The sequence below is a fragment of the Microtus oregoni genome, unplaced genomic scaffold (genome assembly GCF_018167655.1).
Source record: "Microtus oregoni isolate MIOR12 unplaced genomic scaffold, Mior012 000004F_ref0000308, whole genome shotgun sequence".
NCBI lineage: Eukaryota > Metazoa > Chordata > Mammalia > Rodentia > Cricetidae > Microtus > Microtus oregoni.
In genome coordinates this window covers 30,912,983-30,925,296 of record NW_024543063.1, presented here as the reverse complement: position 1 = coordinate 30,925,296, position 12,314 = coordinate 30,912,983, and the positions used below count along the sequence as shown (strand labels likewise).

The window sequence follows — 12,314 nt, the reverse complement described above, 5'->3', positions numbered from 1 at the left end:
TGTTATATTACATGAGAAACCAATGCTTAGCTGAATTATCTTGTTCCTATTTGTATATATATGGGGGGGGCATACATACTGTGCAGTCAGCACCAGAGTCAAGACAAGTCCTTTCTGTTCCCATCCCAAATGTGCCCCGGCTCAGGAGCTGCTAGCTTCTCTATTGCCGTGGATGGGCTCAGCTTGCTTAGAGTCATGCAAGTGGGACCACACTGCATAAAGGTTTTTTTGTCTGATCTGTGGTGTGTGTGTGTCTGTTTCCTGTTCTATAGTGCCCCGCTGTGGGCACTCCCCTGTCTCTACTATGAAGTGCACATGAGTAGTTTATGAACAAATCATGTGTGGATGAACTTTTCCTTTCTCTAGGTTAAATACCTGGGAGGGGAGGGGCTGAGTCACATGCTCAGTGCATATTGGTAAGACTTTTCCTGTTTTCTAAAGTGACTGTGCTCTTTGGGGACATCTTTTTGACAGTAGTTCATGTTTTGTTTGTGCCATGATTCCCTTCTGGCAAAGAGGTGGTATTTTTTTTTTAATCTGGTATACATTGATTGATGTTTTGCCTGCATGTATGTCTGTGTGAGGGTGTTGGATCCCCTGGAACTGGAGTTACAGACAGTGGTGAGCTGCCATGTGGGTGCTGGGAATTGAACCCTGGTCCTCTGGAAGAGCAGCCACTGCTCTTAAGCAGTGAGCCATCTCTCCAGCCCCTAGAGGTGATATTTCTATAGCACTGTTGTAAGTGGTACTGTGATCTCTTCCCTGCCTGTCATTCTGTCTGGCATCGCTGTCTGTTCTATGATGGTGGGTGCTGCTGGTTGCGGGCCCCAGTGCCCTTGTGGCTTGGAATGCCGTCTCTGGTGACCTTATGACTTATCTGTCCCTTAGATGGTACAGTCACTGGGCTTTGCTATCTACCGTGCACTGGACTGGGGCTTAGATGAGAGTGAGGAACGGGAGCTCAGCCCGCAGCTGGAGAGACTCATCGACCTCATGGCCAACAGCGACTGTGAGGACAGCAGCTGCGGGGCGGCAGATGAGGGCTATGGCGGGCCAGAAGAGGAGGAGGAGGCTGAGGGCGGCCCCCGAGCTGTGCGCACCTTTGCCCAGGCCATGCGGCTGTGTGCTTCGCGCCTGACAGACCCCCATGGCGCACAGGCCCACTACCAGGCGGTGTGCCGGGCTCTTTTTGTGGAGACGCTGGAGCTTCGTGCCTTCCTGGCCCGAGTGAGGGAAGCCAAGGAGGTGAGTGAGATAGGGCTGCAAGTGGAAGGGCTGATGCTGGGTGGATCGGGGGAGGTGAATGGGGATGGGGTGCAGATCGGGTGGGGCCGGTCCTCACTCGTCCAACAGGGGTTAAGGTCTTTGGTGCCTGACTGTACCTTCCTAGGAATACCTATAACTTGCCCCCTCCCCCACATGTTGGGCACTGTCCAAAATGTTTCATACATTTTTAACTTCATGGCTTCTTTTCACCCGGTTTTCAGACAGGAATCAGGGAGTGGCTCCTAGCCTACTGCACATTACTGTCGCCTCAAAATTAGCCGTTACCCTCCCTGAGGCCACTTTCATCTGCAAGAGGGAGCTCTGCTTACTGCCCCCTGGTTGGCCTCTCCCAGCCCCGGTTCCTCCTGAAAATGTGATGTAAAGACAGCCACCTCTTCCCTTGCAGAACCACACAGGCAGGCCCATGGACTTGGAGATTTGGGGTGCTTGCCACAGCCCCACTTCCTTCCATCTTACAAATGAGCAGATGCTCTTTGAGTTAGGGTCCCTCATCCCAGTGTCAGAGCCTGTCTAGGATACAGCCGGCTCCTGAGCGACTTCTCCCAACCCAGAGTTAGGGCTTGGCATCTTTCGGCTGTCTCCATTCTTCCTGGGAGGAGTTGCTACTCCTTAAAGAGAACCCCCCCCCCCCGTGAAGTAGGCTGTCCAGGCCCCCGTCAACATTCCACTGATGATGGGGGACTTGGGAGAGGTCAGGTGAGGCTCAAGTTGTTCTCTCTTGCTCAGGTAGCAGAAGTTAATTTTTAAGTTAGTTGATGTTGATCTCTGGTTCCACCCTGCCCTTTTCTGTGCTGCTTCTCTTTTTCTGTAGCCTAGAAAGGTCCTGACCCTTTGGACCCTGCACAGCCTTTCAGGGATGTTTGAGTAATGGAATCTGGGACCCAGCTTGATCCTCCCCTGTAACTCTCACATGCCAACCTTGGGAGGTTCTCCTCTTGGCTCCCAGTATTCAGTGCACCATCCATCCCCACCTTCTCTCTCAGCTCCTCCCTGGCATCTCAGAGACACTCTTCTGACTGCTCCCTGTGGCTGGCCTGTGGTCCTTGGGGTTTTGTCCTTCTTTGAACATGGTCTATTCTGTTGCTGGAATCAATTCCTTACCCAGACAAATAAGCTTTAGCAGGAGCACACACCTCTACATGACACTCCACTGATCCCAGAGAGAGTCACAGGATGGGTGCTGGGGATACAGGCTCCTGGACAGACACATCTGGGCTAGTGTGGGCTGGCGATTTTGGACAGAAGCAGGTGCGCAGGGTCCGGTGTAGTTGTTCTAAGTAGGACAGGAGAGCCATCCTCTTTGCTCCTTGCCCCGGGAATCCCACACTATAGTGTGTGTTAAAGCAGTTTGGCAGGTAGCTTAGAGAAAGCTAGAGTGTCCAGTTCTGTCCCTGTAGGATGGGAGAGGCTGCAAGACAGATGCATCTCTGTAGTGGGGTGTTAGTGTGAACAGAAGCTCCAGCCTGCCACCCAGACCCCGAGCCATCAAGGCAGCAAGTCCAGCATCTCTCCCCAAATTCCCAGTTGCCTGAGTCCCTGGCATCTTAGCATCTCCTATCTGGACTCCCTCCTAGGGCCTGCTGGTTGGCTCATCCTGTCTTCTACCTACCTTCAATCCTACCCATACTTGAAGACTAACACTTGCCACACTGTGCTGGGCTCCAGACTTAGAGCAGCAGCCGAGGAAGCACACACAGCTACTAAGAGACAGGTCCTTGGTGACCTCTAGTATGGGCCATGCCTAGAGAAACAGCCATGAACATGCCAAGAGAATAGGTGGGCTCCTGGCTTGGCTAGGGGTCCTGAGGTGTTGGGTGAACTGAAATCTGGAAGGCAACAGGGAGTGCTTCCTCCTCTGTGTCAACCGCCTGTGGAGGACAGTGACTCTCACCAGGCCTGCTCAGGAGAAGTCGCTAGAGAGAAGATTAAGTGTCCTGTGCCATTCCAAAGCAATGGTATAGTGTAACCAGCTCTTTCCAAGCCCCCAGACCTGGGCCAGGTGCCTCTGTAGCTCCTTTGCAGCTGGCTGGGTGCTAGAGCAGTGCATCCTACTAGATGGGATGGTAGGGCCCTGCTGTGTCCACGCCGCTGCCACTTCTACACTAACTAGACATCTGGTCCCAGATGCTGCAGAAGCTGGGGGAGGATGAGCCACGGGTAGAGAAGCCACTGGCCGAGCTTGACCACCTGGGACACACAGACTGGGTAAGACATGGACTCCTGACCCGGGACAGAGGGGTTTGTGCTGGGAGAGCCCTGGGTGCCAGAGCTGAGGCTGTTTTCCTTTCCGGGTCAGGCCCGGCTATGGGTCCAGCTCATGCGGGAGCTGCGTCATGGGGTGAAGTTGAAGAAAGTACAGGAGCAGGAGTTTAACCCACTGCCCACCGAGTTCCAGCTCACCCCCTTCGAGATGCTGATGCAGGATATCCGTGCCAGGAATTACAAGCTGCGCAAGGTCATGGTGAGCCACAGCCCTGTCGTCCTCCACCAGAAAACCTGGCCCTGTTCCCTTCTGCAGGTCCTTGCCCTGCTGCCGTTTACCCTGCCCTCTGCCCTCTGCCAACAGCCCTTGCCCTGCCCCTTGTGCTTGATCAGAGTTTGATACTCATCTGTAGATATGAATAAGGCAGATGTGGCAGTTTCCACAGCTCTTGGTTGTATTGGGAATACAGTATAATAATGAGGGCAAGGAGAAGGTTCTTGAGGATCGGGTGGGGGGGCCCTAAGAGCCAGCTACATTGGTGCATGCCTTTAATCCCAGCACTCAGGAGGCAGAGGCAGGCGGATCTCTGTGAGTTCAAGTTTACAAGCGCTAGTTTCAGGACAGCCAGAGCTGTAGCACGGAGAAACCCAATCTCGTAAAACCAAAAAGCAAAACAAACAAACCAAAGAGCCAACCACATTTTCCCATGTAACACACATTAACAAAGCCTTGTGTACACTGGTATCACTCAAAACTTTATATAGCTGGGCGATGGTGGCGCACGCCTTTAATCCCAGCACTCGGGAGGCAGAGGCAGGCGGATCTCTGTGAATTCGAGACCAGCCTGGTCTACAGAGCTAGTTCCAGGACAGGCTCCAAAGCCACAGAGATACCCTGTCTCGAAAAACAAAACAAAACAAAAAAAACTTTATATAAAGAAATTCATTTCATTCTCCTGTCAACTCCTGAGATGGGTCTTACAGCCCCATTTCCTGAAGGTTTAGGAAGCTCAGGCAGCTGAGGTTAAGGCTCATTAGGACTCAGCTGCGGCTGAGTGGCCCATGTATCGGCTATGCACCTGAGTCCAGGGAACAAGAGGCCTTAGGAAGGAAGCTGACTGTGAAAACCAGGCCAAAGTCAGGGCTGTGTGAGCCCCTCCTGGTCCCCCTAACACGGCAGTTGGCTCTTGCACACTCAGCTTGACCCTGCTCCTCCTGGCAGGTTGATGGGGACATCCCTCCCAGAGTGAAGAAAGATGCCCACGAGCTCATCCTGGACTTCATCCGTTCACGGCCTCCACTAAAGCAGGTACCAGCTCTACACTTCCTCCTCTGGATATTGTGGGGCCCGCTGCTCTCTGGTGACCAATCCAGCTGTCTTACCACATCTGTTTTCTGAGGGAGATCTTTGAGGGCTCTTTGCCTGTTGGCTGTAAGGTTGGGCATGATCTCCAGTGTAGGGCTTGAGGGTCTGTGTCTTCTTTTTAGGGAGAATTTTCAGCTGTTTACACCTCACACCAGGTGTGCACAAAGCCTCTTTGAGTAGGGTTACTGAGCAGCAGCTTCAAGTCTCCCGGGTTATCCCAGCATTTCCCTCCTCTAGAGTGTGCCCATGTCATCACCCGCCTCCCCTTCCTACTCAGTGTGTCATGTCGGCGGCAGGTCTCAGAGAGACGACTCCGCCCTGTACCACAAAAGCAGAGAACATTGCACGAGAAGATCCTGGAGGAAATCAAGCAGGAGCGGAGGCTTCGTCCAGTAGGGGCCCAGCACTTGGGTGCCCGTGGTGAGCAAGGCGGGGAGGGTGAGTGACGGGAGAGAAGACATCCCCCAGTGGACCTCGCTGGGGCTACAAGATCAAATTTTGGGATGGTTAGCCCCAAGAGCTCCTGTGTGGGTAGAGGACCTAGGACCTATTAAAAAAATTTTTTTAACTGTAAACTTAGAGGAATTATGCCGGGCAGTGGTTGTGCACGCCTTTAATCCCAGCACTTGGGAGGCAGAGGCAGGTGGATCTCAGTGAGTTCAAAGCCAGCCTGGTCTACAGAGTGAGATCCAGGACAGCCAGGGCTACACAGAGAAACCCTGTCTCAGGGGGAAAAAAATCCCCCAAACCTTAGAGTAGTTATAATGGCTTTGTGAAGTCTTAGGGGTCTATAAAAGTGAAGTCATCTCAGACTCCAGGTTTTGATCTGATTTTGCCCTTATTCATTGTTATAATGGATGACAGATTTCAATATTTGGGAGTAAAATGAAGTAAAACTCAAGTTTCTAACTGGAAGCCAGATATATGTTCAAATATTTGAGTCTTGGTCTTCCTTGCAAACTAAAGTCGGTGAACTTCAACCCTGCTCCTGCCGGAGCTCTCCTTTTTAGTTAGAGCTGCTCTTTGTTAACTGGCTGACCAGTCTTCAGTTTCCCCTTCTAAGTGGAGAATTAAATCAAGTGGTACTCATAAAGCTATTCACTGCCATGTTGACCTCCTCGTCCTCCTTGCTCACTGTCCCCTCCTGCCCCGGCCTGCTTATCCTTGCCACTTACTCTCTACCCCCGTACTGGCCTCCTCATCTGTCCTGTTTGCTGTCCACCCCTACACTGGACTCCTTGTCTTCCCTGCTCACTGGCCACGCCTTCCCTGACCTTCCAGATCATTCCCATTCCCAGTTCTTGCCCTGACCTCCTTGTCTTCCTTGCTTATCCTTCTCTCTGGCTTCCTGCTCCTTGCCCTCCCTGCCCCACGTTCACCCTTGCCCCGTTCTCCTTGCCTTTGCTGCTCACTCTTCATCCCTGTGCTGACCTCCTCTTCCTCTCCACTCACCATCCACCCTGCCTTTGTTTTTCCTGCCCTCAGGGTTTGGTTCTCTGCCCTGCATCCTCAATGCCTGCTCTGGGGATGTGAAGTCCACTTCCTGCATCAATCTGTCAGTCACGGATGCCGGGAGTGGAAGCCAGCGTCCACGGCCTCGGGTCCTGCTTAAAGCCCCCACCTTAGCAGAGATGGAAGAAATGAACACATCTGAGGTCAGAGAATAGGGATTCTTCAAAAGTTCATGTTGATGGGGCTGGGAAAGGCTTAACTAGACAGGGGTCTGTTTAGTCAGCTGGGTAGACATCCTCTACAACCAACCAACGGGGTGGCAGGTGGCCCCTTCCCTATCTTTTCAGCTCAGAAGTAGCCTTGGGTCCGTGGGACAGTGACTTCTGAACACAAGGGAGGTTATTTGAATGTGGCCAGACGAGCAGCCTGAGTAGCCTCAGGTGATGGAGAAGCTAGCTGCAGTGAGGCTCTCTGACCCAGTAGAATGGAAGATGACCCCAGTGCTGGCCATCTCAGAGGGCTCAGCGTTCCTGCAGGATCTGTCTTCTCCAGGATTTTCTGGAAGACTCAGGGAATGGTTTGATTATTGAGACAGTTGCCATGAACTGTCCAGAAGATAGAAGATGCAAGCTAGTGACGTGTAGAGGAAAGTGCAGGGCCTTAGTGGGGTCGATTAACACTCTTGGATCCACTGCCTTCGTCCAAGGATGAGCAAAAGGTGCTGGGGGCAGTGGTCAGGAGGGGGCAGCGATTGGGAGGGGGCAATGTTGGGAGGGGGTAGCAGTCGGGAGGGGGCAGCGGTCAGGAGGGGGCAGCGGTCATGAGGGGGCAGCGGTCAGATGGGGGCTGTGCCTGATGTGCTCTCAGGAAGAAGAGTCCCCCTGTGGAGAGGGAACACTGAAGCGGGATCGCTCTTTTTCGGAACATGACCTAGCTCAGCTTCGGAGTGAGATGGTCTCTGGCTTGAAATCAGTCACTCAGCCCCCAGGAGGGACAGAGCTGCCTCGGACCAGGGCAGGCAGCATGCACTCTTGGAAACCTAGCACCCAGGACCAGGGTGAGTATCATCATCACCACCATCTGCTGTTTTCGTGCCCATCCCATGGATTCTGTGTTGCAGCCTCAGACTCACATCTCCCTTGAGCAGGCAAGTACCCAAGACATGCAGCTTGTGCCTGTCGGCCACCACCTAAATTTAGCAGCCATCCCTGCTTTCCACTTGAGAATTTTTTTTAATCAGCTAACCAACCCATATTTATTGCAAACCATTTTCTAAAGAACTTGAATCCTTGCAGGGGTGGAGAGATGGCTTTGTAGTTAAGAGCTGCTCGTGTGGAGAGTGATTGCCAGCACCCACATGCTGGCTCATAACCATCTCTAATCCAACACCCTCCTCTGGCCTCTGCAGGCACCAGGCACACATGTGATAAATATACTTATGCTCATGCATATAGAATAAAAAGAAGTAAATCAGGCCAGGTGTGGGAGGCACCTGGAAGTGGAGTTACAGATGGCTGTGACCCAACATGTAGGTCCTGGGAATCAAACCTGGTTCCTCTGCAAAAACAAGCACTCTGGGGCTGGAGAGATGGCTCAGTGGTTAAGAGCATTGCCTGCTCATCCAAAGGTCCTGAGTTCAATTCCCAGCAACCACATGGCGACTCGCAACCATCTGTAATGAGATCTGGTGCCCTCTTCTGGCCTGCAGGCATACACTCAGAATATTGTATACATAATAAATAAATGAATGAATAAATAGGATAATGCTATTCCTGTTTTTTTTTAATTATTTAGCTCTCTGCTTGACTTTTAGGTTGTTCCCCATCTCCACTGGGACACACACGCTGTCCCCACTGTCCACTTGGCACAGCACTCTTGTCAGGTGGTCCCTATGGGCCTGTGTTCTTTCTCCAGCTTTCTGTCCTGGGAGTGACCAGTCCCAGCCTTACCCCAGCTCCACCTTGCCCAGCAGCTTGAGCTCATTGGATAAGCCAGAGGCTTCTGCACCAGATAGCAGGCACCTGTGGCTGGTAGGTGACCGGGTGGTTTGCCCTGGGTGCCCTCTTCAGCATCGTCTTCATCCTTTCACGAGTGTGGTGCCCGAGAGAGATGGGGAGCATTCCTCAGGATGTGTCTGGCTTTGTCTTTGTCTGAGGGGACCAAGGTCCAGTTTCCTGTATCTGGGGAGATTGTTCTTTGCTGCCACTTGCTGGTAGACATTGGTACTGCAACTCCAAACCCGGAGACTTGTCTTTCAGTCCATTTCTCCAAGGTCTGAAGTGTTTTGTTCAGTTCCAGTGGGGTCAGGAGAGATGATGAACCCTGGATTGTGGGACGTGAGGGCAATACAGTGTTGCAGGAAGTGTGCTGTTGGCTGAGACATGCTGGGTCCCCTCAGCTTTGAGTTGTGTGTTGTTTGTATGAAGAACTAATACCGCTTGCTGACTTGGAGCCCCGACTTGGGCCTGAATTTCACTGTGCAGATTTATCAAACGAAGTAACAGGTAAAAGCTGACGGTAGATTGCAGGGCATCCTACATGTGTGTGGAGGGATGGTGTCACTAACTGTGGCTGACACCGTCCTCTCACTGAGGCTTGGATTAAGATAGCTGCTAAAATAGTTTAAAAAGTGTAAGTTCTACTTAAGAATAAGGCGGCCTTATTAATTTTGTTTGTTTATATGAGTATTTCACCTGCGCATATGTCTGTGTACCATGTGCATGCCTGGTGCCTGCCGAGGTCAGGTGTCAGATCCCTTGGAACTGGAGTTCCAGATGACAGTGAGTCCCATCTGTGGGTGCTGGGAACTGAGCCTGAGACCCTCTGAGAGAACAGTGATGTTAACTCCTGGCCCACTGCTCCAGCCCCTCATTCATTGGATTGAAAGGTTATTTATGTCCATATGGCAGAGCACGAGAACGGCTTTAAAACGTTGTTGTTCAACTTCCACACGCACATACACACACACGTAGGATAAATACATGTGAAGGACCTGTTTTTAGCTGGATAGTAGTGATGTCTTTAATCCTAGCACTTGGGAGGCAGAGGCAGGAGGATCTCTATGAGTTTGAGACCAGCCTGATCTACAGAGTGAGTTCCAGGACAGCCAGGACTGTTTCACAGAGAAACCCTGACTCGAAAAAAAACCAAACAAAACACTTATTCATCTGTGATTTATTTGTCTTATGTGCATGTGTGTTTTGTCTGGATGCACCACATGCATGCACTGCCTGTGAGATCAGAAGAGGTGAGTTAGAATCTCTGGGACTGAAGTTACAGATGGTTGTGAGCCACCATGTGGGTGCTGGGAATTGAACTCAGGTCCTCTGGAAGAACAGTCAGTGCTCTTAACCACTGAGCTATCTCTCTAGTGTAGTAAGGAGGCCACTAGTTAGTTCCTGGCCACTTAGCCCCAAAATAATCACACAGAAACTGCACAGGGCTGCCAATGCACATCCTAGAAAAACATCCAGTTTCCTTCCTCGTGGCACCCTGTATGCTGGTCTCCATCCTGCCTCCACGAACAACAGCTAGCGTTTTGAGTTCTGTGTGCCTGGCACCATGTTAAGAATTGTATGTTGTCCAGGCAGTGGTGGCCTACGCCTTTAATCCCAGCACTCTGGAGACAGAGGCAGGTGGATCTCTGTGAGTTTGAGATCAGTCTGGGCTACAGAGCTAGTTCCCCGACAGGCTCCATGGCTAAGAAACACTATCTCAAAAAATCAAAAAAGAAAAAAAAATGTTGTATTGCCTCAAGGGAGCTGAAGCAACCCCATTGTACAGAAAAGGTAGGCTTAGAAGGTCCAGTGTCCAGTCTTAAGCCACACACTAGTAAAGTCAAACCAGGACCGCTCATCATGATGCCAGTTAGGACAGATGGTCTGCTGAGTACAGGAGAGCACGCTTGGGGTCAGGCAGGGCTCCTTGGGACAGTACAGATCAGACAGACAGAAGGGCGTGGGAAGGTTCTGTGGAGAAGGTTAGAACAATGGTGTGTGCTTGCAAGCAGGAGATGGGGTTTTCTGGCGTGGGACAGTGAGGACAAGGGACAGTGCCCTGGGTCATGGGACTAGGGAACCTTGCTGTATTGGCAGGGCCTCCTTGAAGCAGATCCAGCCCCCAGTCATGAGTGAGCTGATGGCCATACAAGTTACCAGCTTGCTTGGACTGAGACCAGGTAACTATAGGGTCCCCAGGATGTTGAGCAAGCAGGACCCTCTCCCTCGCCCCCAGGAGTTCAGCCACCCTGTGGAGAGTTTGGCTCTGACTGTGGAGGAGGTGGTGGATGTGCGCCGGGTGCTGGTGAAGGCTGAGATGGAGAAGTTCCTGCAGGACAAGGAGCTCTTCAGCAGCCTGAAGAGGGGGAAGGTGAGGCTTGGGGGCGCTGGGCAGCAGGGTAGGGGTGTTGTGAGGAGCAACAGAGGGTGGGACCAGGGTCTGAGGCTGACTCCGTGGCTGGGTAGAAGCCCTGAGGCAAATGCTCTTGGGGACTGGACTTGGGCTCCAGTGGCCTTCCACTGCCACGCTCTATCCTTGTCTCTCCCTGCAGATTTGTTGCTGCTGCCGAACCAAGTTTCCCCTATTTTCCTGGCCACCTACCTGTCTATTCTGCAAGAGGTGAGCCTTGATCAGCAGACAGATTAACAAGGGAAATGTTCTATCCCACCAGCCAATTCAGTGTTTTCTTCTTCCTTCCTGTCTCCCTCCAATCCCTGAGACAGGGTCTTACTGTACACCCCAGACTGGCCTCAAAGTCATGATCTGCTTGCCTCAATTTAAGTTGTAAGGACTATAGGTTAGTACCATTATGCCTTGTTTAGGTTAAATTTATTTATTTATATGTGTTTGGTTGGTTTTGTTTTGCGACAGTGTCTTACTATGTAGCCCTGGCTGGCCTGGAACTCACTGTGTAGACCAGGAGAGGAACCCATAGAGAGCTGCGCTTACACTCACAGAAATCCGTCTGCCTCTGCCTCCCGAAATCAGGGATTAAAGGCGTGTGTCACCACCACTTGGTTTGGGCTGAATTTTTTTGTTTTTGGAGACAGGATTTCTCTATGTATCTCCTGCTGTCCTAGAACTCATTCTATAGACCAGGCTGGCCTCAAACTCAAAGAGCTCCACCTGCCTGAGTGCTGGGATTAAAGGTGTGTGTTACCACCACCTGGGTAGGTTTGAATTTTTACAAGAAGGATTTTGTTTTTTTTTTTTTTGTTTTTTTTTTTTTTAACGAGACAGGGCCTCACTAGATAGCTCAGGCTAGCCTCAAAGTCAATCCTCCTGCCTCAGTGCAGTGTCTCCACACCTGACAGGCATTTACTTCTGAAATCGGATATGGGAATTTTAAAATGCTAATTGCTATATAAAACTGAACATCTTACTTGAAGCCTTTCTACTGAGATGGTGCTTCTATGGTGAAAAGCACCAGAAACACTCCAGGCCAGATAGTCCTGAGAGAGATAAGAGGCAGAGGTAAATGAATGTCATCCCAGGAAGATACAAGATTCTGGGGTAAAATGAAAGTAAAGTACCGAGTGACCAGGGATCTGGCCAGTCAGCTGATGGCTGGCTCAGATATGTGCCGCAGACATGGAAGCCAGGAGGAGGGTGCTTTCCCTTCTTAGGCTTCCTTACACTGATATTGCTTTCTCTCTGTTCCTTCCAGAGCTGTGTGCACTTCCTGCAGTGTAAAGGTGAGGATTTCGGGGAACCTTCCAGGTCTTGGTGAAGTGGGATGGGGGTACTACTATTTCCAGTTGATGTGTTGGACAATTGCCCTCTTAGGAGGCACTTCATCCATTGCCTTCTTCTAAGAAGCTGTTCTTACGCGTCCCAAGACTGATTAGTGTATTTTCTTGTTTTGAGTGTAAAGTCTAGACTGACATTAAAATTCTCTATGTAACTGAGGATGACTTTGAACTCCAGATCCTCTTGTCTCTGCCTCCCAAGTGCTGGGATTATAGGCAGGAACCACACACATGATCTAAAACTGTACAGTTTGTTTTGT

The 12,314-nt window shown here is 51.1% G+C and overlaps 1 protein-coding gene across 2 annotated transcripts in view; it reads left to right on the top strand.

Moving 5' to 3' along the window:
* The window catches only part of Spire2 (spire type actin nucleation factor 2), a 34,579-nt gene that overhangs the window by 19,616 nt on the left and 2,649 nt on the right, over positions 1 to 12,314 (top strand). Inside the window, exons 3-13 of one of the 2 annotated variants that reach the window (XM_041650813.1) lie at positions 889 to 1,245; positions 3,412 to 3,492; positions 3,584 to 3,748; positions 4,712 to 4,798; positions 5,152 to 5,293; positions 6,341 to 6,510; positions 7,175 to 7,364; positions 8,222 to 8,337; positions 10,541 to 10,675; positions 10,857 to 10,924; positions 11,973 to 12,000. In XM_041650813.1, the coding sequence (XP_041506747.1) occupies positions 889 to 1,245; positions 3,412 to 3,492; positions 3,584 to 3,748; positions 4,712 to 4,798; positions 5,152 to 5,293; positions 6,341 to 6,510; positions 7,175 to 7,364; positions 8,222 to 8,337; positions 10,541 to 10,675; positions 10,857 to 10,924; positions 11,973 to 12,000 (1,539 nt within the window). The remainder of the gene's footprint in view (positions 1 to 888; positions 1,246 to 3,411; positions 3,493 to 3,583; positions 3,749 to 4,711; positions 4,799 to 5,151; positions 5,294 to 6,340; positions 6,511 to 7,174; positions 7,365 to 8,221; positions 8,338 to 10,540; positions 10,676 to 10,856; positions 10,925 to 11,972; positions 12,001 to 12,314) is intronic. The other variant, XM_041650815.1, reaches the window with a different exon arrangement.